We start from the raw sequence: 25505 nt of genomic DNA, 5'->3' as shown, positions 1-25505 counted from the left end.
CCATTCACTTGTCAAGGCCTGCAAAGTCAGATCATCCTCTGCATCAATTATCCCGAGATAATATTCAGAGCACTTTCCACAACGCAGCCTGCTACGAGCGAGGTCGCAGTTTCCATTCTGTACGGGTCACCGACCAGAGCCCATAGGTGACAAAGCAAGCAAGGTTGCAGCCAAAGCTCAGAAGGCTAATGACTACCCATGCTACCACCTGTCCTCTCAAACACAGCAAGTGTGGACACCTCCAACGATGCATAAAAGTTACTGACAACTTACAGCATTATCTCTATTAGGCTGGCAATGAATCATATTTTAATATCAGCCTCACTTTAAATTTTAGCTCTCTGTTGTAGGTCACACCACAGGTTAGTGCAATAGTCTTTGAAAATGTTTCACTCCTACCCCATGCTGAGATGTAGAAAAAAAGGCTCCACAACAGAAAAACACCCCACAATTCAGCAAAATTGTCAGGGGAAGGAGAAATCTTTTGATGCGCGGGCAGAGCTGAGCAAACAAATGTGTCAGCACTCAGAGCTCAACTTTACTCAGGAGGCCAGAAAACTCAAGCTGGCTTTACCCCAAAAATCCTCCTACACATGCATATCACCCTGCTGTCTTGTCTTCCCATCACCACCTCCACCTCATTACTGGTATTCTCTCGTTCTTTAACCTGAGCTGTTGAAATCTTTAATTGTACATTAAATACGTCCTAATCCCAACTGCTGCAATATCCAGCTTCATTGCCTTCCTAAATCTCTGATCTCTGCTCATACACATGTACATGAGGACTTCGAAGGCTGCTGGCAGAGTACACTCCCTTCCATAACATGGGTCAACCCCAGCCCATGCCATAGCCAGCTGTCACCTTATCTCTGCCCTCAATATCCAAACCCAATTTAGATATTCTTCCAGCTGTCTTATTTTCATGGTTTTCATGGACCACTCCTCTTACCACTTCTTTCTTTTCTAGCAGTCTTTACCTTCCAGCTGTGTTCCTACCTCATTTCCTGTCCATTCGATTATTTCCATCTCAGCCAACTACAAAACTCCCAGGATGTGAGAAACAATGAGCTAACCCACCAGTGGTGTGAGTGTTGCCACAATTGCTGAGTGCACAGAACCATTCCCTTTCAAGGAGATCCAAGAAGCACAAGCGTTGCCCTCTCCAACCTGTCCAAGAGCACGTGGATAGGAAACGACTGGAAGAAAAAAAGAGTAAGACTTTTTCTCTTGGTATCGAGACAGAGAGAAGAGTCCCATCTCTCAACTACCAAGTAAAAGAAGGAGGCTTTGCTCCTTACCACCCTGAAGGGAAGAAAGGAACTGAAGATCCAGGTAACCACAGTGATCATATTAACCAAGTCATGCTATCATTTAAAATTGTGTCAGATCTAGACAATTTTGTGCCATCTCTTCACCGCCTACACTTCCTCCTTGAACTGACCTTGCTGAGTGTCTTTCATCTCAAGAAAGGAATGGCACCTGGAGATGTAGGCATGGTTCCAAGTACCCAACACTGCTAACGTTGGAACCCTCTCTGTCTTGGGGAAATCATGAAACCATTTGGTGTCTCAGGTCTTTAAATTGTTAAATAGTTTGGTGATACTGGCTAGGCCATCCACGCCTCGTTATCTGTAAAGCACGCAATGTGCAGGAGGCACTAACTGCTGCTAATGCATGCTGAGCATATTTACTCCTTGTTTTCTAAATTTTAATCATTTCTTCAAAACAAGTGCTGCTAAATTGTTTCAATATGGAGAAAGAAGAACATAGTCCAAACCTAATTTTTGCAAAAATAGAATTATGACTGCTTGTTTATTTACTTTTTTATTATTAATATGGAGCAGCTGGAAAAACACACTCGTTTGTCAGGAAGAACCCAGGGATTCAACCCCAGATAAAGAAAACACCAGATAATAAGCACGAACTGGTGCTCGCTCCCAGTAAGGGACGTTTCACTGTTATGCTGTCCTGGGGGTCCCCCAAGGAAGGAGATCAAAGGGCTGTGAGTCACATTCCTGTTTCTTCACATTTCTGCAGTTCTTCTGTACTTCTAGGCCACTTCTGGCCCATTATCTCTCTCACTTGGGTTCTCCTCACCTATCCACACATGGTAAAGGGCAGGCAGAAGTCCAGTCGAGCCGTACTCGCAGGACAGCCAGCCAGCAGGGCTGTGCCCCACCACAACCTTGTGAAACCACGCTAACCAGTGGCACACGCAGCCCTGCTGTTAGCTCCCCCTCAGCTTTCCTGTTTTCTTACGAATGGTGCAGTGTTTAAGAATCGTGATCCACTGTTTACCAAGACGAGCCCTGCAGCTGTCACGCAATCTCCCTCGCTGAGAACGATAAGGTGAGTGCTCATGCATCACTTGCAGCTTCCTGTGGCATTCTGATCGCTGTAATCCCTCTTTTCAGACAGGAAAGCAAGCTGCATCTTGGCTCCTACAGCCACTACGGTCTGATGGAAAAAAACACTCCTTTGTCATCGTTCAGTCATCGTTCAAACCACCTCCTCCACATCTGGAGGCACATTTTTTTTTCTCACTGTCTTTACGTTTGTATGTCTACATCAGACACATGTGCCAACAGAGATGGTGCAAGATTCAAGACAACTGTTTTCACAGGGAGAATATCGAGAATATTTCACGGCAGGATATTGACAGAGGGCAGAGAAATGATGGCTGAAGTCTCCTTGAGTTTCACGTGCAGGTACCCAGATCTGCCACAGAAGCAGATGTGTCTGATTCTGACGAACAGAAGTTGACCCTCTTTGCCAGCTCACCAGAGACTGAACTGGAGATACCAAGTCAAATCTGTATAATCTGCGCATTTTAGCTAGCTGGACCTAGGAGGGCTCCTGTTTTCTGCAGACAAAGGTCCCATCGTGAGTCAGTTACAACAATGAATCAGAGCAGGGGCCATAAAATCCTTAAAGAGTTTTGAAATGAACCTGTTCTCATAAGAATCAGTGTTTTTAAATTGGAAGCTGTCTGATAAGAGTATGGGATTATCAAAGACCACATTTCACTGATGACCTGCACCTCTTCATTAATGTGCTGTGAAACGGAGCAATCCCTGTGTATAAAACACAAACCAGAATTTTGCAACTCAAGCACTCTCATTAAAAGCATTCTAAGGACTGCCCAATGCTAGCAGAAAGGAAAGGATGGGTGATATGTAAAATCTGAGGGGTTTTGGCCAAAGGACAAGAGTTTCTTCAGGATTTTATCTGCGCCTCCCGAAGCTAGAAATGATCACAAAAACCTCTAACCCAGTCCACTGTGCATTACAGATTACAAACTCTCATGCAGATAACCCTATATCAGGCCCAGGAACACAGTAGATTTCTTAGCCACTTGATTCAGCCGTGTTAGAAGAACAAGTTGACCAGCTGGACCAAAGGTTGCTACCTAGGGAGCTCCCTAGGACCAGCATTGCACAGACTCGGTGTTTTGGTTCTGTGCGCTTTGGCTGTGGCCTTGTTCAGCACAGAAGCACACACTTGGTTCCAAGTCCACAAACCCACTGACTTCAAGGTGCGTGGAAGGTTTTAGGAGAACACGACATATTAATACTCATCAGAAGCTTACGTGCTCAGTAAATGAGGTCTGCCATAGCACTGACTCACAGCTTATTCAGATAGGGAACTAGACAAAGTAAAAACTGAAAATGAGGTCTCTGTAAGGCATGCTTTTGTTAGCACTGAAACACAGAAGAAGATAAGCACTTTGCTTTGCTTCCCACCATGTTTCCTTTCTCCAAAGCAGTGCTGTCTGGGATCTGAAGAGAGGCAGCCCACTTCTATGGCCTGCACTCAACTGCTGCACTGGAGGAAGGACCAAGCACATGGACTCTCACTTGCACTGGAAAATCACCTCCCCCTGCTTCTCTATTTGAGTTACCCAAAAACTTTGCCTCCTGAAGCTCCACCACAGTCTTCCTTTTCTCTCCTGCTTGCCAGTGATTCGCTCTGTCTAAAGCCTTTTGTGAATGAAGGGCGCTCTTCCAAGACCCCCTTTCTCCTTGAGGCCTGAAGGAACAGCACACTGAATCATTTCTTCAATCAAATTTCATTGCACTCATTTGTGAAGTGCCTTGGACATCGTTAAGGGGGAAGTGGCAAAGAACTAGCATCATTATTGTTATAATTATTATTACGGAATGAAAAATATATTGAGAGCTGTTGGGTGTAATTTTCAGAAATTTTGCCTGAGAGCAAATTACTTCCCTAACCACTGTATATTTATGGCTTTATTAGTCATAATTTTTAAACAAATTCTAAATCAGCCCTAAAGAAGAAAATATCAGCTTCATTTGCTACTGTTCCATTTTTCAAGATTAAAAAGAAAATTGCCACAAGGCTTGCTTAATGGAAACAAAATCTAAACTGAAATGCACTGAAGGTCAAATTTCCTATAGCATCCCAATCTCATGCATGGGATACCACCAGTTACGGTCAGCACTCCATCATTCGTTACGTTTGGACTCCTCGTGTGGAGATTCAAGGGCAGCAAGGCTATAAGCTAGAAGAACCATACTGTATTTGCCTTCCCTTTAACATTTAGCCAGATCCGCTTCTCAGACTTCACCCCACAACCTTCATCCACTGTTACCTAAAGTTTTGGTTTGGATTCTCAAAATCACACTTGCTCAAGAAAAGTTTAAATCTTTATCAGAATTTCCTAAGAGGCTTTCCTATCTGGCTTTTGGAGCGGGAAGGTGCTAATGTGTTTTGTGGTGGTGTGTTTTTTTTTCCTTCCATCAATGTACAGTAAAGGGAATAGTGTATTAGTGACCAAATCAAAAATAGTGGGGGTGTTTGGTAAAACATCAGGAACCTTCAAAGGGAATAAATCATACCCTATTATCCTTCAGCCCACAAAATTAAAACAGCTTTTGCTTTCAATACAACAAGCAAACACTTAACTGCTCCCCACAGATCTCAGAGTTTGAAGCTGGCCACATTTCAATAAAATGTTGTTTAAAGAAAGAAAATATTGAGAAAATATATAGCAAGCAACATTCAAGCAACCTGAATCACATTCATCTGGTAAGAGGCAATAATTACAGTCAGTCTGAAGTGAAATCCCAGATTTAAACACTCTCAAATTAATGCATTTTAAAAACCTGAGGCAACAGACAGAACAACTTGCCTGCATTTAGCAGAGATTGAGAAGCAGACAATGGCCAAATGCTGCATGCCCAGAACTCACACCAGCAGCGATGATACAGGCTGCCAAGCTGAGATTTGCAGTCCTGAGAAGATCTGGGATATAAGCTACTTAACCAAGTGCACCTCTCTCCTATGCTTCAGCATGGGATTACCTGAGGTGCTTCTGGGGACAAAGGAAGGCTGCAATTACTAAAGCAGGGGAGCACAAATGATATTCTTTCGGCTTACACAAACTGCCATGACCCAGGGGAGAAAGCACTGGCAGACAGAACAGAGAAGAACCTGGGAGTCTGTCATGTTTTTTTTTTTTTTTCTGAGCACAGCGATTTAATGGATAAAACTAAAGAGAAATAAATAATGGCACAAACTGCAAGTGAAAACCTGTCTACAACTCATTTCCAGTTGAGCTGTGAACATCCAAGTGATTCATATAACACAGATGAGTTTGCAAACTTTTAAACACTTCCCTGGTAAACAAGCTGAAACCAAACTCTCTACCCATTACAAACTTATATGCACATGTCAGTCATGGCTCCGGCTCCTGAAGCAACAGATCTTATACAGCATTGCCATGGCAGAAGACGTTTTTGGCTTTCCCGAGGGGCATGTTACAAAGGGAGCTCCAAATGTCTTTAATGAATAACAATTTAATGACTAACATAGCTCGATGTCTAAGAAGCAGCTGTATAATAATGATCATGTTAAGAAACACATCTGCATGGCAAGGGCATAGCCCAGTTGCCAATGTGGGGACCGATCTCTTTGACTATAAGAGACACATGGAGAAGACCAGAAAGATGATCATAGCTGAAAGGAACCTGAAACATTTTCTCTGGTTTTAGGCTTACCAGCGTGGTCTACACTGGAGCTGTGCTGGGATGATGTAATGTTTGGTTAAATGGGACTTCTACGCATGTGTGCATGCATGCATAAATATAGAAGGATGCAGGAAGAATATTTATGACTTGTTTCACTATTTTTTCAACCCTCTGAAAAACAAACAAGCAGGCAAGTTCCTTAATGTAGCTACCCACTCACAGCCAAACAGGTAATAAGACCCCAGAAACGGGCTCCTGGGAAGTAAAAGATCATTTTCATATTGATCTAACAAGGGAAATCAAACTTTAACCAGGTTTCCTATAAGCACAGAGTAGAACAATCTAATTATGAAAAGCCCACACCGGTTATGTTATTATTGTTGGTGAGCTGTACAGTGAGCATCATGTATAAGCCCCAGAGAAACTGGGGCACCGCTGTGCTAGCTTGGTGCCTTACAGACTCACAGGACAGAGCTCACAGCACAAATTCTTAACCTGGCCCCCACAAGCAGTACGCGGTCTGCTGGGACAAACTGTTCAGCCCACAGCCCACTCCCAGCCCCTGTTTCACTTGGCAGTACAAACTTTGATCGTGAGCATGCAAAATAAGGACATTTAGGACCAGAATTTAGGTCCCTGGCTTGTCTAGGCCATTTTCTCTGGGTCACAAGTAATGGCAGGTGGTTTGGGGAATGGCCTCTGTAAGGCAGCAGATGTGTCTTCAGGTCCAAACACAGCTAAAGTAAAACCTTCCTGCATATGTAGACTCCTTTCTACTTAAATGGGTTGGTCATGCGCTGTATTCTCTCTTTTCACCCCTCCCATTGCAATACAAAGAGATGTGTGCTCAAAGAGAACATTGATTCATGCAGGTGAGCTACAGTAAACAAGAGAAGACACACGGAAAACAGAGAATTCTCAGAAAAGAAGACAGAAAGGAGTTTTACTTGGATTCTGCCGTGATGAGAATATTATCTAGCAGACCTCCACCAGGGGTGGATGTTAAGAATATCATAGTCTGGAAAAATACAGTAAAAAGAGAGGCCGAGCACAAACAAGGTGGGAACTGAAGGCTGGAGAACGCAAAGCATGTTCCAGCAATGCCTTTGTCTTGCGATGGGAAGCCTGGGCAGCAGTGTTGTGAAAAAGAAGCTCTTTGACTCTTTTGTGACATAAATTGTTTTGCTAGTCTGTTCATTCTGACAGTACATTAATGCATCCCATATGACTGAATGGTCTGGGGCCTTATTTATTATTGCCACCCATCCACTGAAGGCTGCTGGTGCCAAGTAATGCTCTCCCCTGGCAGCAGGAGCAGCAGCAGAGCGGCTGCTGGGGTCACTCTTGCAGTTGTTGGCTCAACGTTCCCAGTGTATGGCAGGTTGTGATCCATGGGATGATGTATTTGGAGACCCACAGGAAGCCCACAAGCCACACAATTAAGCAGAGAAACGTCCTTAGAGCAATTTGCAACAGCATTTAAGACGTACATTTCCCTGCTGGTCCCCCCCTTGCAGCCTAAACCTGCTTGTGCAGAACAGGCTACACTTTTAAGGTAAATTATATGACAAACTGAGATGTGTCTGGAGGTGTGAGCCCTCTTCCACAGAACATAAATACCACGTGCAGTGGAAACAAGGTGCCTTTAACTTTCTTTCTATGTGTTTTCCATCAGCAGAGAACACAGGATTAGGCTGTATCACAAACAGTCCTGAGGAAACAGGTGTTGAGGATAACCAATAACCACGGCTCTAACTTGGGTTAAGAGCTTATCATTTGGGTTTATGATAATCTGGGGCATTTTCTTGATGTGTGTGAAATTTCAATCCTTTTTTCTTTTCTATAATTGGGAAGTTCTAATTAACTCGTAACTGGCTTTGCCTTCTATCATTAAAGGCAGGAAGGGAATGAGAACAGTAAAAGGGGAGGAGTGAAAAATTCTTGCCTGATTTCAACAAAGCAAATTGGCAGATCATGAGTGTATTTACACAGCCATCACTTCTGCAGAGACGTACACATACCGAATGCCAAAAATGCCCATCTATTCCCCAAAATCTGGAATCAGGACTCTTAATATTCCCTGCAGAATGATTTATCTGAGTGCTGGATCCCACAAACATGTACTCTGTGAACTCAAAAAAGTTTGGTGCTCCTGGCTAATAGGAAGAGTACACACTTTTTCTCATTTCTTTATCAATAACATCCTCATTATTGTATGATCTATTTAAATATCCAACTGAGTTCCAACACGTTTTTAACCGCAAGGGTTTCTCCTTTCACCCTCCCTGGTTTAACAGATGGCCAGACTTATTTAGCAATTAAAATCAAGGTTTATTTACCCACCAGAGCAAGGTTAGAGCCAGTGCCATATCATGTAGGCTTAAAGATTTTGCTAATTTACTTTAATCCATTTAAACCTTTAAAGCACAGGTAATGGAAAACAGACAAGAAACCTCTTACACTTTCCAAATGAAGAGAGAACAGTTTCTTCCTCTCCAAAGAAGAGTAAAGCTCTCCAGAAGAACCCTGAAAGGTCAGCAAGGAAGCCTTTGACTGCTTTCTTCCTGGAAACCCTATCTCAAAGGTCACAAAACCACTGCTAAATTGCCTTTAGCAAAGAACCTAACTAGAGACACACTGCAAGGTACTTAATTGCCTTTAGCAAAGAATGTAACAAGAGACGCATTGCAAGGCCTTAAGTGGGAACCAAAATCAATATTTCAACATTTAGGAGGAAACCACTTTTAGCAAGGAGATTCAGCAGCTGCTGATGCTGGCATACCGAGCTTAACGCACAAGGCCAGGGTGAATGCAGAAATAATATTAATACCAGCATCATGAGCTAAGTGCCGTGTGGGTGCATGGACGGATTGGACAGACAGCAACTTAGGGGCACAAAGACGTTCATGGAAAATCCAACTGAGATAAGAACAAGGGTAATTCCACATGGCAAAGGGACAGTAAAAGGATTGTCCACATTTTTGTGTGGTGTAGCAGGGCACTGCAGTACAAAGGCTCCCTCTTACATTCTTAAGACCTTGTCAAGTGTCCAGGTGAAAAACTACTGGCAGAAGTGATAAATACATACAAAAAAAAAAAAAAAAAAAAAAAAAAAAAAAAGGCAACAAAAAATGTCAGTCACTATAATTTTAAATCAATTTACTTCTCTTGCATTCAGATATGTCCAAATTCTCTCTCACTTACCACTTTATGGAACTGGATCCAGCCAGCCATGAAAGGTATATAAACACTACTGAATCCATTTAGAAGAAAGGAAACTGAGAAACAGTTTCAACACAGCACAAGGTTACTAGGAGGCTGTAGCAGAATTGGAAGTGGAGATTCTTAGACCAGTAGTCCCTAAACTGCCTGAATTATGTGACTGCTGTGAAACCTCAGAGTGAAAACCCTGCAAAGCATCAAAGAGGATGTTATTCACCAGCCCACTTGCACTGGCCTGTGGATAGCAGGTGTAAGGAAAAGCACCAATTCAACCATCATCCATAACAACACCAGGAAGGACTTCAAAATGGATCATCCTACTGGAACTTGAAACAGGAATAGAAGCTCTTACCTTCAAAAGCAATTGTGGGATGTTCTTTCCTGACACACTGCTGATGTTCAGCTTCAGAGTATTCAGGTACATTCTGTGATGCTGAGAGATGAAAAGCAAGAAGAAAAAGGCTTGGCAATGACAGGGAAATGGCCTTTAATCTTGAAACAACCATGACTGAAGGGCGGTCGCAGATCTAGCTTCCAAGGTAGGCCCAGGGAGGATACCTGAAACACAAATAATTCCACTTTCAGAAAGATGAATGCTTATCCACAGTGTGTAACATGGGTAGAGAAGGGTGGAGTTCCCCTTTCATCCCAACCCCACTTGTGGTAAGTACACATGAAAATATCTCAAAAACCAGTAACTAAAAAACAAATGACCCAATTTACGACTGTATTTGGGCTTTTAACTTCAAAGAGAGGTGAAGTGCACAGCTTTCTAAATATTTGTATGTGTAGCTTTGGGGCATGTGTCCTCACACAGTACCCAGTGTGCCATGGTTAGTGGTGACAATATGAGCTCACAAATACTCCAGGTGTAACTGTGACCCCCAGTGGACACCTCGCTCCCCAGCTGCATGACATGTCCATGTTTAAATGTTGTCTTACACTCAAGAAATTGCTAAGGGCACGCCAGAACACATGCAAGTAACGCTGTTCTAATAGGAGATTTATACATTTTACCACTGCTGTTTTAAATGCCTTGAAACAAGAAAAGCCAACTGAAAGGTGTTGCCAGGAAAGTGCTAATTAAGGTGTAACATAAAAATTAAGAGCTTAATAGGGAGAATGGTGAGAAGAGAGTCAATTGCCTGCATTATCGTGGGATGCTAGAGCTCCCAGACACAAGAGCTGAGCCACAGCTGAAGAGGAGGAGCTCTTCTCATCGGCTAGGAGAGGGGCAAATCATGCCTTTTCTACGTGAGCAGTTTTTAACAATAGAAGCAGAAAAGATATAGCTCTAAAAGCTCCCCAGGGCCTACCGGGCCTGAGGCAGGGGACGGAGGATTAATTAGCCCATGCCACAAGCTCCCCAAGATGCTGCGGCAGCTTAGGAAAATCTGCATTGCCAAATTTAATCCTACTGATGTGCACATTGTGTTTTCCTCCGTAACTTTGTTCAATTATTGCAAACACGTGTTTTCAAACAAATGGAGTCTTCTATCCTTGAATCTTACCTAGTGATAAAGCTGATTCAGATTAAATTCGCACATAATGAGATTTTCAATTCCCATGGGTGTAGTGATTCATAAGGGGAGCACAACAGTCACCTCCTGCAGTGCCCAACACCTCTATATTTTTGGTTGGAGACTCCAAAACACCTTCAGTGAGCTGAAGTGGCCAGACTGGGAGCCAGTAACGTGAGGCACTGATAAGCAATGGCAGGCTCGTGGCGTGGAGCGAACTCCAACACAGGGGACAATGCTGTGACATCGAGGAGCTGGAAGAAGTTTGTAAAGGTCCTTGGGCACCACAGGAGCAATAACAGAGTGCTTACAGCAGCGATGGCAGACAGCAGGCTTGAAAGATGGAGCCTATGTTTTATTCTTATCTCTATTGCTCTGTGATTTTAAACACTGGCATAAAGATGAGTTGCCAGTGCATCCATTATGCATATCCCCTGCAGTAGCTGCGTACCACTGACTGAAAGTAACACTGGCATTCAGAATTTGGGGGAGTTCTTGGGACTTGGTTTCCTAACTAGTGTGAGTGAGAGATTACAGCATTTCACAATTTTTCCAGACCCATATACATACAGATTTTATGCAGAACTGTATGAAAAGCCCTTCCATTTCTCCAAAGGAATTTCTGCAGCACTTTGCTATGGAGCTGTGCTTTGCTTTTGTTGTTGTTGTTGTTTTTAACACAGCAAATATAATGTTAAATTAAAAAATGGGACTGGCAGAAGTTATAGATGTGAAATCATTCAAAGCTAAAGCCAGCACAGCGTTTAGTCATTAAGCACAAGCATACTGCAGGGCATACACAAATGGGTACTGTGGCATCTCAGATGATGGAGATGTTGTGCAAGTCACGCTGTAATGGAAGTTATTGATGATGAAGCATTAGATTATTTTTTCAGCCATTGGTTTAAATGACAGTTTTTCCAGTATAGATCCAGAAGTTAAATACAGCACACAGATGTGAACCCCAGGGAGATGCAGTTCTGTAGCTCCACTAATAGTTCCAGAAGAGACAAAGCCAAACCTTCCCTAGATAGGAGACGGTTGTTGTGGGAAATGAATATTGCAAGAGGACTTTTTCACTATCAGATATCCTTGCTGGAAACTGGAAGAGACAGGCACAGAAATCTGACGTTACACGTGCTGTACTCCTCCCAGTGCAGCTGTTATTAGCTAATCCTAGAAATAAGGTACTGACAGACTTTTAATCTGAGCCAATATGGCTGTTTTCATGTACGAAGCATCCAAAAAATGATCTCAAGTCAGGTGAATAAAACTTTTAAATTAGATAACAGTGCTCAAGGACACAGAGCAGAGCTTCCCCGCAGTCCTCCAATGCTCCTCCAGGGCCTTGTGTGGTCTAGAATCAGCAGATGAGTAAATTCAAGCCTCGCACTCGACAGGGCCATGAAATGAGAAAAAGTTGCATACAAGAAAGCTTCATAATGTCCCACAGCCTATTCTGTGCCAAAGCAGAGTACATTTACTAGTGTTTTGTCTGGACTAGTTGTAAAATGTGCCAAGGAGCTGGATTTCTGCCACTTTCCCTGGGAGATTTTACCACAGTCCAAGGGACTGCAGCATTCCTTAGAAAGCTGTAACCAGTATTTGGGGTAAAGTTCCATCTTCTTTTTCCTTATTGTCATAGGGAAATCCAAAGTGTGCATGAAAATCATGGTTTTAAACTTGACGAGGAGTGGAAATACATGATCAAAGAAAGATGAAAAATAAACAATATAAAAAACTTGCATCCCTCCCTTCCTTGGCTACCTCTTTCATCCAATTACATCCATCAAATTTACTAAACAAAATCTGTGCCATGTGCAGCCCTGAACTGGAGTCAGCGGGTAAATTCCAGCTTGATCAAGGGCAAAAGAGATTAGAGCCCTGGAGCATTGGCTGAACAAAATTCAGACTGCAGATAGTATTGCAAACGGTTACTCCTACAATCTGCCCCTTCTCAGGCTGCCTTGGCCATTTTCTTCTGAATATTTTAAGAGAGGCCCTAACTAAGTAACTGCTATTCCCAGCTGCTGCGACTTTATTTCCAAAAAACCCATACTCACCATATGAAAAAGAGCAGCGTGCAGGAGGAGATCAGTTGTAGGCCAAGAGCAAACTAGTGGCTGTCTGGGAGAGTCTGGCAGCTAGCTATGAAGTGTAAATGTTTTAATTCTGCTGGAGATGGCCGGACTCAAGCCTCCCATTTTGCCCCAGCTGCAGATTTTCACTGCGAGGGCTGGAGCAGCCCTCCGCGGCCGGACTGCTGAAGCACCGCACGTCCTAAGCGCAGCCCAGGCTCGCCGTGGCTTGTGCTGCTGGAACTTGTCCTGGTGCTAAGCCGTTTAGACACAGTTTAAATGCTATAAAAAGAGCTGTTCTTATTAAAGTCTCTCTGCTCAAAATGGCTTAGGGCTCGAGAAATCAGCTGTCAAGGTTTCAGTACAGATGAGAGACAAGAGCTGAAATCCCTGGTTAAACTCAAATCCCAGGCAGGACATATCGTTCCCATTCTGTATTCGCTCATTTTGATGTATCTATACCACCTTGGCTATTTCCCCGCTCCAAAATGCAGGCACATTAAAAAAAAAGGGATGAAAACGTCCAGCAAGATTGTCTGTCCAAGTCTTTCTGTCCTCTCCCTCCTGAAAGCCCGTGGTGAAGGCCCCAAGACCTTGGGCTGGGGCCTCTCTCCCCCTCTCCTGCCATGCACACTGAATCCCTCTGGCCCTCAGCCAGGAAGGTCAACAAATTCAGGCCCCGCTGGATGCTGTGAAACACGCTCCAGAGAAAGGCATTTTGTAGAGCACTGCTTCTGCCACCGTCCTCTTGTCTCCTAAACCAGGCACAGGCCGGGCCAAGGGCTGCTCCTCCTGGGGGCCGCAGGAGGTTTGCAGGCCCAGTGTGTCACCACAGATGGGAGACGTGCAGCCCTGATGATCCTGCGAGCACAGACCCACTGGCATGTGTCCCCTTTTCGCAGCAGCCTGGCAGGGACAGCCTGCATCCCGCTAGGCCTCGTGGCTTCGCCCCCTGCCCAAGCACGGTGCTGGGGGATCGCCTGTGGTCCCCCCTGTGTTTGCTTTTGGGGCAAGAGACTTCTCCGGCTCCCCCGGTATTGTAGGATTGCAACTCCATCGATTTGGCAGGAACTAATCCTGATTTACAGAGGGTAACTCAGATCAGGCCCCCTTTGACTAAAGCTCCGTGTCGAAAAGAAAAATACCTTCAATCAATCTTCAAGGCTTTAAAACAAAGCGCACTTTAAAAATGGCTGTACCAGGAATCCATATCCTGCTTCCCTCTGACTGTAACTATCATTTTGACTTAATAAAACGTGACAGTAAAGTTTAAGGATAAAAGAAAATGCTTCATCTTTCATTTTAAAGAAAAGAGATGCCTTTAAAAAAGGCTAAAAAAGGAACCTCCTGAAAAAGCATTAATTCTCCTGCTCGGGATCTTTTGTCATTGGCACAGTTATGATTTTATTAGAATGGGATACCAGAGAGAAGAAGAACAGAGGCAAGAGCTGAACACTGAAGTATTCAAAACAGCACTGGCAGAATTAAGGAAATAAATACAAACATTTTACAGCACGGCAGCTCAGCAATGAAGCTACAACAGGCTGGCACAGGCGGCTCTGTCCTAAAAAAGAGAACTGCGAGGCCAACAAAACCTCGGCCCTTGTCCCTGCACCGCTCCGTGCCCTCCCCTCCGGCAGGAATTCCTGCCTTGGGCTGGCTCGAGGGCTGGGCACACTGTCGAGGAAAAGGCACGGCCTTTCCTCTGGCCGTGTCACTGTGCCCAGCCTCTAGTGCCTGTGCTGGGGACACGGAGCAGCCTCGCTATACTGAGCTTTGCCCGTTCGTTTATTTTTGAGGCAAACACACGGGAACTGGGTTTTGTCGTGCTGTCCTGCGCCCCGTGCTCAGGGATTCCCACAACAGCATGCAAGAGCCTCATGCTGAACCGGCTCTCGCAACGCCCCAGGAAGAGCGTACCACATTTTCATGCATCTAATCCGAGGGTTATCTTTTAAAGAAACCCTACAGTTCAGCAGCAGGGTGGAAACTGGAGCTCCACGCTCACCGCTGGGCACCCTCCCAGCTCCTGCCTCTCGGCCGGCATGGTACCCACCGCAGCATTGCGGTAGGTTTTATATCAGGAACAAAACAATCAAGATCTCACGATACAGGTCACTTCGTTGCAACCTTTCTGTTATCTAGATCCATATAAATAATTCAGGTAACTCAGCAGAGGAGAAATCAGTTTAACCTAATATGCTGCTTGGTTCAGGGCCCATGAAGCCTGCAGTGGAGCTGAATAGTAATAGTCTACAGCTTGATCTTCTTCAGGCTACATCCCACAAAAGATTGACAGCATAATTTGGGGTATTTTATTTCTAGAGTGTTTTTCAATTGCTGTTCAAACCCACCTACGACTGGTCAAGGTCCCAAACCACAGAAGGCAGTGGGAAGTTCTCATTCAGCTCAGGTAATGGAGACAAAGCTCTTTTAATAAGGGCTTGGTCCAAAATGAGTGGGTCGGTGTCAGGGCCCTTCCCGTGGCTGGGTGTGAGCCCCCTCCAGCTCCCACCTGGTGGCTTGGCCTCAGCAGCAGCTTTGTGGCGGCACCGTCCTGCAAACTGAGCTATTCCTCACCTTCGGAGGAGGCCCTCCCGAACAGGAACCCACTGTAGAAAGCTGTCGTGAAATAAAGCTGATTCAACAATAAAAGCCTGTGTAGCAGAGCAAAAGACGCTGTGCTGCTGGGCTCCTGCCAAGGCCAGCGGGCATAAATAAATACCTGCTCTGCTGACACTCAGCCCTGCCTTTGAATAGCGCTAACCTGACCACACATCGAGTTTGTCCCCAACTGCCTGGAGAGGCTCTCCCCAAAGGGCTCTAGATCTCTTTTTTTACAGGCTACACATAATATAAAGACATGAGAGGTTTGGGGAGGGTTTGTTTGGGGTATGAATTTAGCACTTGTGAAAAGGTGCCTTGGAGTCTGAAGTTTTCTGTTTATCCAAAGATCGGGTTTGGCAACGAAAGCTTACACACATTTATTTTCCTGGTGTTAGGCTTCTGCTGCTCTCCAGAAGACTGCCTCTACACCGGGGATGGAAAGACCTTCCGTTTGTTGCTCACAGACTCGCCTCTCTGCGAGACTGTCAAAGCAAAGGTATTTTTGGGACCTGGACCAACTGTGGAGTTATTTTTCATGTGCTCCATCTGTGAAACACTGAGACAAAAGCTGAGGCTGTGATTCGCAACAGCCAGCTACACAACAGCAGGACGCAAGGGATGCTGTGGTACTTAGCCCGACTGCAATTCAGCCCCAGATTTGCTGCAGCCTGGATCAGGACTCAGGAGCTCCTGGCTCCCAGTCAAGGCCTCTGGATGCTCCATCGACAGGGCAGGATGAATGAGGGCAACGCACAGCCCAAGCGGCGAGGCATCCCCTGGGCACCCAGGACAGCAGCAGCACGTTATCGATTTCAGAGCCCTGCCTGCAGCAGGGGAGCACGCCCGGAGCTCTGCAAGCTCTGCTCTTGCTGTACACATGATGTAGAGCCCTCTGCACGGCTGCTGTAAATCCAGATGTAAAGGACCAGCTGTGCTCTTTACATGCAGATCAGCTACATAACGCAGGTACCGTAAGGTTCAGCAGCAGAGTAACTGCAACCAGCCCTTACTGCCAACGGGCTCTTTCTGGTTTGAGATTTAGTACCCAAGCCCACATGCCTTAAACCTACAGCTGTTGTAGAAACACTACTGCAGCAGCTTCTCTTCCAGTTGCCCCCTGCACAGTGTGGGAACGGCTTGTACATTTGCAAATTAGCAGAGCCACAGGCCCCACCACCAGTCTGGAGGGGCTGATATACCTGCAGTGATTTCCAGACGTGGGGTGCTCCCCCTGCCCCTCCAACCTGCAGCTGTGGCATTACAGCTGGCGAAACCGAAACACAACAAACTCTGGTTTTGCTCACTAGTAATGGCAACCAGCTTTTGGTAATCAGGAAAAGAAGTAAACTCTTCTCTATTCTTCTAAATGCTCCTGATGTGGGCTTTTATTTATTTATTTTTCTCACAGTTTATTATGAAAACTGTAAGTGCCCTTGAATTTTGAGCTATTAAGAGTGCTAGCCTTTGTTTTATTGACACTAGTTTTTTATTCAACTCTAATTACAGGGTCCACTAGAGACATCTGATGGGATTTTAGTATGGAAGGTAGTGACAGTGGTTCCAAATTGTACCAGACTTCATGCAGGTTGGAAACTGGCAAGATTTCTCTCTTCACACTGTGAGGGCGAGCCAGGGACCACGGCAGTCCACAGATTGCATTGAGCAGATAGGCAACCTCCATAAGCTGTGTCGTGGCCACTGTGGCGACCTTGTGGCTGTACAGCTGGGAAAACACTAAGATGAAATTAGAAAAATCTTATTTTTCCTTTGAGCTGGCGCAATCTTAAAATTCGACTCTCCAGCAGAGGAAAACCCCCTGTGCCGGGGTCAGAGGCAGATGATGTGATGCCACAAGTCACCTCTCTGCTCCCAGCAGCTCCTTCCCGTGCTGGTGAGAAGAACTTTCTCTTTTAATGCTTGCCCGTGCAAGAGAGAGAAACCACAGCTTTTCTGTTTTGGTCAAAGCCTTGTGATTACCAGTTGCCACTTAACACAGACGGGCTTCATCGTAACTCCAGGAGAATAACGCCTTGCTGGAGCACTGCTCCCGAGTTTCAGCCTGCTTGGAGACAAGAATATGTTTTGCTGCGGCTTCTTCCTGGCACTGCGCAGCATCATTTATCATATGGAAACCCTTGGCCAGAAGGCATTCAAGCAGCCAATATATGCCCCAAATCCGAACAGACAAAATAATAATCGTCAGCCAGGCTCCATTTTCTCCTGCCATGCCCAGCTCTCCTCTTGTTTCTCGCAGCAGCAGCTACCTGTTGGCTCTCATAACTCTTCCCCCTGCCTTGGGCTGCCCCGACTCTGGCGTTGTCCCCGGGGTGCTGCAGGGGAGCTCCTGCCAGACCTACCTGGCTGCAGGGCGGCATCGGAGGGCAGCAATGAGGGAACGGGCAGCTCAAAAAAAAAAAACACAGCGACATCAATTTTCCCCTGGAAAATATTCAGTGTTCAGCAATTTCTGAAAAGGCTGAGCTGAATTTTCCTCTTTCTCCGAAAACCCCGTGCTACCTATCGGATACTAGGAGCGTGGCTCTGTGCTACCTGCTAATCCAGCTCCCCAGCACAGGAATTACTGTATGGGATCACAGCAAGACCCTTTTAGCATTTTTCTCAAACATATTTAGGCAAAGAGAATGTGAAGCAGGGCAGTGACCCCTCAAAAAGCCCCTGGCTGCATTCTTTTAATGAACTGGAGTCATAATTTTCACTGCCCACAGATTTACTTTATGTGAACAGCCTATAGTCTGCACGGTCCCAACCCTGTAAGATGTCCCTTACCCTAAATTCCCAGACACCAAGGTGATGCAGAATTTAATACAAACCCAATGACCTAGCTAAGCAGCTCCGTGCTGGAAAGGAAGGGACGAATACCTGAAACTAACAGCTGAGACCGTCCCCCACACCCAGCTCTTTGGCCATTTCCAATGCCCAGCCAAAACCTCAGCTTGGAGGACACCCTACGAGGAGGAGAAGCACTGGTCCGACAGCATGCCCCAGCCCTGGGGTGCCAGCATTGCTACTCAGAAATGCTTTGGAAAAAAAATAAGTGAGCCCTCAGACAGAAACCTCACCGTCAGCTTCCAGGAGGCAGGGCCTGAGCACGCATTTGGGGGCTGATATGGTTTTTATACATCGCAAGGCCAGGCTTTCCGGAGCAGATGAATTATTTGTAATGAATTCCAATCACACGGTGCTCCAGCCCCCACACCTTCGTACTGCATATATAACCAAATTAGTTTAGAAGATGTAAGTTATTCAGGGACTTAGCTGTTCAGTCTGGCCTTGGAGGATTTGCTCTCATTATGGCTTTTATGCAAATTCTGTCCTCCAAATCTCTTCTGAATCAATTATTACTAGATTAATTTAAACATGTCCACCTGGGGTGCCTGTATATCATGTGCCTCATGTTAAAAAGTAAAAAGGATGATAATGAATTCAGGAGGTGACGGAAACAGATTCCTGCTTTGTGGAAATGTGACCTTTTTGCATAATGTCATAAAAGAAAGAAGTTCCCTCAAGAAACATGGCAGATAGGGTCGGTGGTTGGATCAGCTGGGCTTTCAATCACTCTTTGGAAATTAGCATGATACAATAAAAAATTAATAAGAAATTAAAAAAAAAATCACTTTAATGCTCCAGACTATTAAAGTCTTCGATGGACTACTAATTGAAATGTAATGCTTAATTTTAAGCAATGCCATTTTATTAATGGTAAAAACTTGAATTAATGTCATTAACCAATGTTAATATTACAAATCCCCTGAGGGATAACAAAGCAATTATGTTATTCACAGAACCGAAAGGGGGGGGAAAATGTAGTCTATACACGGCTTCACTAAGGCGGAAGACACCGCTTCCATCTGCATTTCCCCCACTGAGAAAGGGGGTTTGTTTGTTTTTTTGAGCAAGGAGGAGGGAGAGGAAGAGAAGAATTTGCACTAAGTTAATTACTGCTGATTTTCAGGCTCTTAATAGCTAGGAAATTATTCTATTACTCAAACACCATACTGTGGGGATTCTGGAAAAATAATTTGGGAAGGAGAAATTGATTACATACCCTCCTTCTTGGAGCCTCTCCTGCATGCAATAGGATCCTAGTACGCCTGGCATTAAATGGCTTTATGAAGCTGTGCTGGTTTGCATCTGCCAGGGATCAGGCCCAGTCTAATGACCAAAGAGGTCACCTTTTGTGATACCAAATGCCTTCAAGTCTACTTGAGGGGAATTGCTTTTATTTCTTGTAGTTTTGCAAGTTCAGCATCCTGTCAGATGCACTGCTAATGCGGCAGGATAGATGGGGGAGCGTTAATTAAAGAGCCAAACCCAGTACCCTTGCCAACTGGCACAAGTCGCAATGCCCAGAGGGAGTGAGGACCTTGTGTGGTGCGGTGTAAAACACCACTTACCCCAGAACAACCACATTAAACCCTCCTTTACCTCTTGTTGTGTTGTCTGGCTGATAATTCAGGGACAACGGGGAGACTCAGCCAGCCAGAGAAGGAAGATCTCCCCGGGGAGCTCCTAACCTCGCTGTTATCGCTCACAAAGATTTTTGCTTCATTTTTAGGCAAAGTGAAAGTACTCCACGCACCCAACACACCATTGTCACAGCCCACGGCTAACACAAACGCCTCGTCCAGTGTGTGCTTTTCAAGGCAAGTGGTCAAATGTGTCATAAATTCGCAAACAGTATTAATACATAGGAAAAGATACAGAAATGCATTTCATCTGTTTCATATAATGTGCTCTGCCTTCAGATTGCTCAGGAGATTCTTCTAACACTGTCCAGCCAAGCACTTTTTTAAAATTAAATTCATCTCCTTCCTGGGGGAAAAAGAAAGGCATTGACACTAATTACTGCCAGGCTTCTCATTTGTCGTGTAAGGTGTAAAACCTGAGTGCTAACCCAAAAGAAACAACTGAAAAAGACCACGGATTTCCATGGAGTGAGACTCCAGCCCCGAATTTGGTCGGGTGTAATAACAGGGACTCAGCTGGGTGGCTGGGACCAGGGCGTCCTTCTTTCTTGGTGGCCCAAGCACAAAGCACCCAAGTGGCTCTTTATGTTTCCGCTCAGGATATAGATATAGCTGTAAAACACAAGGAGATTTGGGGATTTTACTTAAATTGATACATTACCGAGCAATCTTATTATAAATGGGAGACTGAGCAAGAGGAAGAATTACTGCAAGGTTTCCACCGTGCTTACCAATGAGGTCCAGCACACGGCAGCCTTCCGTCTATGGAGCCAGTTATGCTCGACATCCTGATGCCTTTTCTCCTGAAAATTTGCAAATTTGTACTTTTTGTCTTCCAGTAACGGCCTCTCTCTTACCTTTTATCTCCCCCATTTCCTCAAAGAGCAACATTAAACCTCCCATGAAATATCTCCGAAGTCCACTCTGTCACTCTCCTATTCTCTCTCCCAACCCCTCACTCCCTCTTTGAAAACAGAGGGAGGGGAAGGCACCGAAGACACCAAGGTCAAGGCAGAGTGAGACAAAGTCAAATTCCTGCAATCATTTCAAAGCGCACACCCTCGGAGCATTACGGCGAGGCGAGACGTTATGGATTGCAGTTTAATAGATCACAATGGAGGCTGATGGGGGAGAGGGGAAGAGAGAAATGGGCCTTCCACGTTGAGACGAGGTGATTAAAGTGCACGAGTGGGCAGGGGACCGCGACAGCGTTTGTGTTCATAAAGCCGAGACTTGCTTCTCGATATTAATGGCCGCACCACTGTCGCCAGACGCAATGTTTTGTTACTGCGTGATTAATTGGAAGTCACACGCAATGACATATTACAGACAGGATAAAGCTGTCACTGGGAAGCAATTCTTCACCGTAATTCCTGCCCGTCCCTACACTCTGAAATTGCACACCCCGTTACAGGCGACCCCTCCAGCACAAACGCATTACATATCTTTATATAAATAACAGTGACTAACAACAGCAGTCTGAGGTAATCTCTGTGGGATATGAAATACAGAAAAAGGTAAGACAGAGAAATTGTCTTCAGATATTAGTAAGCTTGTCCGTGCTAATCTCCATCAAATGAGCCATTTCTCTTTTTCTCTAAAATAAAAACCGCTCCTGCTGGAGAAATACAAAGTGTGATAAAAGGACATGTTGTGGCATAAATGACATCTCGAAGCCTTTCTTCTTCAAAAGGCCACCAGTTCTAAATCTTAAAAACCTATCTTGATCAAGACTAATTAAACTTCGACACAGTCGCTTTATCACTTACTTAGGTCAGTAAGTAAGTATCAGTAACTGGTCCGGCTCACTTTTTTTTAAAGCCCCCAGATCAAAGACGCTTTTATATTTCTTTTGGCGGCAGCGAGCAGATATCAAATCATTAATTTTCTCCATGCATTTTATTTCAGTCAGAATGAACGCATTCAAAATACAATGTGGGAAAAAAAAATCGACACCGCTCAAGGGGAAGGACACAGGCCCGGGAGGAATAGAGGTGCCCAGGAAATAGCCCACGTCTCTTCTATTTTGTATAAGGCAAATTCACGGCTGAATTGCCAGCAATGGTAGAGGGCTGCCTAACCTTCAGCCGCAGCTCAGTGCTCCATTTCCATACCACCGGCTCACGGTCAGGTCTGCTCCAACACCCACCCAATGTCCTCGCTATCTGAACGCGAAGGGGAGGTGACACCCCGCTACTCACAGGGGACTTATTTGAGAGCCCCCTCCTTGGAGGGGATGGCTCCAGCAATCCCCTGTCCTGCCATGTCCCCGCTGCCGGGCTCCCTTTCCGGCACCCTTGAAGCCCTCTTCAAACATTACCCTGGGCCACCCGCCTCGGCTCTGTCCCCGAGCAGTGCCCAGAAAGGAGAAGGGACGCGGGGGCTTTACCTGCTCGCATGTCGGGCTCTCGCGGGCTCTGGTACATCTCCCAGAGGCAGGAGCCAACGGAGGCAGGGATGGACGCACAGAGGCCGGGCTGTCCGGTGGCCCAGCGGCCAAGGCGAGCTCTGTCTTCCCCTAACCCAGCCCGAGCCCTGCAAGGGAGTAAATCTGTGTCCACCGGCCTTTTTAACAGTCACTTAATGACCGTTAACTTTTTTCAGCCAGCCATTGACTCTAATGGCATGTGCATTCACCCACCATAATACCTCTGCCGGCCTTCATTAATTTACCATGCATAATTTCTCTGAAAGCGTTTGCCAATAGAATACCCCTAAACTGACTCACTAACTCGCCAAGATAAAGCACTTTCTGTCTGAGGCCATTATGCAGATTCACAGCCCTCTCCTCAAACAAGTTGGGAGAAGCAGGAGCTGCTCGGTGGCTGCGCGCTCCTCGGGACGCGGCGACGTGCGCCGCTGGGGCCGTGGCCACAAGAGCAACCAGGACAAAAGCAACTTGGGTGAAGAGGCCTTTCAGCTGTGAAGTTCCCGTAACCCTGTACAAATTTCAACACCAGAAGTCCTACAAGTGGAAGGATGTGAAAACAGACTCAGGAAAATGCAGAGATAGAGAAATTCACCATCCTCAACCCATTCATCAGACAGCGGGGGGAGAATCCAGGAAAGCAAGTGGACTAGAAACCAGCTATCCCGGAGAACAAAGGCTTGGAGCTGTCAGGAACTACAGCACTGCCCATTAGTGTGGCAATAAATTACCAAACTGTCAGCGTTTTCCCATTATAAATCTCTCAGGTCTCCTCCGACGAACATTGATGCACGGTTCAGCCCTTGCTCCCGTGGCGGCGATGAAGCCTCAGACAAAAGCAGCACGGCCCCCCCTTGGGGGTGTAGGGGCCATAAATATAGCCAGTGGTCTTATAAACTTTACAGGATGTTGGTTTTAGGGAATAAAAAAGGATTGTTTTAATTACAATTCGTTTGTCTTTAAGTAAAGTTACGGGCTGACAAGCGAGAAGCGGATGGGAAAGCCATCAGGTGCGCAACTCCACCACGACTCCGGCTCCGAGGCTGCAGGTGGCAACCTGGCTCATGTAAAAAACACCTTCCAGAGACACGTACGCTTGTTGTGCCCTCAGATATTAAAGGTGGAGGTAGAATTAAGATTAAAAAATTAAATCTGAAGCTTAATTTAATCCATCTCAAACTGACGAGTTATGGGATCCAGGATTTTGGGTCTCCGTCAATGGGCACTGAGCCACTTGCAATTAGGTGCAGATTGGTGGAGTAAAAGCAGAGCTCTTCAAAAAACCTCCATTAAAAGAAAGCTCTGTATGTTAGAGAAGTGGCTTTTTATTGTTATTTCTGAATTCAGACTGCAAAAGATATACTTCAGTGCAAGAAAAGCCTTATAATGAAGACTGACAGCATACGCGGGGGAAATAGGCTCGCATGGAGATACTTTTTAAAGTGGAAAGCACCATAAGGATTTTGGCAGCATGGATTTAGTACAAGGATGTAAGCCATTATCAGCACAGAGGTAAGGAAAACTCAGGGAAAACACCAGTGCCTGGAGTTAGTATCATTAAAGACCATTAATATTGCCGCTAATTACACACGCTTAACTAGAGCTTTGCCTGCAACTCTAATACCACAAAATTGCCCGTAAACAGGCCCGCCTGGGGAGCGTCAGACTTTTCCAAAAGCCCCTAGGTATGTGTTTGGAGGTGATGCAGCAAACAGCAAGGCAGCACCCCTGCAGAGGAGCATCTCCCCTTCCCCTCCGTGCTTTTGCTTTGCTCCGAGCTGCAAACTCTGCCCGGTGCGGGCACGCCGAGCCTCGCTGCGACGCCAGGAGGGCGCTGACACGAGCTCAGTGCTGCAGCTGCTCGAGTGGTGGTAGCACTAAATCATAGCCCACCTGTAGCAGACCTCAAGCCGTGTGTGTGGCGGAGGATCCGGGGCTGTTAGCAGCCTGCCTGCTCCAGGCAATGGCTCCAACACGAGGCAGGGCACGCTCGAGGCTCCCTGTGAGTGCGACAGTGCAGCAGGGTTAGGGCCAACCCCTCTTCATTCAGCAGGAATAGAAAAATAACTCTTCACATTTTGCTAACCCTTTAACACTGTTTCCATACAATATCATCATTTACTCTTGGCTTGCGTATTAGAGGAAAAGAAGTAGGATGGCGTTTCCCTTTTTAATCCTTGAGTTTTATATTAATTATTTTAATGTATGGTGTTTTTTTTTTTTCAACTGAAATCTTGCAGTATATCTTCTCATAAAGTAAACAGCGCAGCACTCTGCTTCAGAGTTTATAGCAGCAGAGCAAAATTCTATCCATATGTCCGAAGTACAAGAGGTTCACAGTCAGAGCTGGCGAATGGTGTGATTAATCCTGACTGCGTTTCAGCAAAGACAAATCTACAAATAATGTACAAGTTCCCTCTTTGTGAATTACCACTTGAGAAAACTCCTTGCCTGTATCATATACACCCAAACCCATTTTGAAGATTGTTTACAATAAATCAAACTGGGGACAGTGCTTGACTGATGAAATTTCAAACACCATCTCTTTATTCTTTGGGTGCTCCTTTTATAATGTCAAGTTAACAGAAAAAACGCAGCGGATACACAGACGCCAGACACATTCAAAGGTTTCCATCTGGGCTTTAATTACTATCACAGTTGCCTCACTAAATTGAATACGTTCCTCCCCCTCCTAAGGGCTTCGCCTTGTATCTGATTTAGCTTACTTTGCCTTGATGAACAAAATCTGCTATAATCATTTTCTATAATGCCCCAGAGGAGCATCTTCCCGTGTATAAACTCGCTGCCCCGTAAGTCAGCTTTTTACATTTCTCTCCGCAGACACCGCTCTGAACTTCACTCACAGAGGTTCTTCTTTCCTCCAGGAAATTATTTTGGAAAAGTCCTAGAGCAGATTTTCTCCAAAGACCACATTTAGATTAGATTAAGTCACTGCTATTATCAGAAAGTCAAAAAAGATGCAAAACCATTTAAACCACTTCTTCCAAACGCAGAGCAGGAACAAAACCCTCTTTCTCCCCCTCGACACAGCATCACCTGTCCCTGACCCCGCTGACCAGTTCATTATTGCTTTCAGATGTTAATTAGGGAGCCCAGACAGCCTGATCCTTGCCACCACTCCTGACCTATTAGTCTTGGCCTCTCCGTTAATC

General features: G+C 45.3%; 1 protein-coding gene across 9 annotated transcripts in view; it reads right to left on the bottom strand.

Annotated features, from left to right (window-relative positions):
* SEMA5B (semaphorin 5B) overlaps positions 1-25505 on the bottom strand; it is a 260702-nt gene that overhangs the window by 123775 nt on the left and 111422 nt on the right. For all 9 annotated transcript variants that reach the window (XM_084522998.1, XM_084522997.1, XM_084523001.1 and 6 more), the window contains one exon: positions 9565-9770. In XM_084522998.1, the coding sequence (XP_084379124.1) occupies positions 9565-9718 (154 nt within the window). In that variant the 5' untranslated portion in view covers positions 9719-9770. The remainder of the gene's footprint in view (positions 1-9564; positions 9771-25505) is intronic.

Source organism: Aythya ferina (assembly GCF_964211825.1).
Source record: "Aythya ferina genome assembly, chromosome: 6".
Taxonomy (NCBI): domain Eukaryota; kingdom Metazoa; phylum Chordata; class Aves; order Anseriformes; family Anatidae; genus Aythya; species Aythya ferina.
The sequence above is the reverse complement of the archived record's forward strand: the minus strand, read 5'-3'. Positions and strand labels throughout refer to the sequence as shown.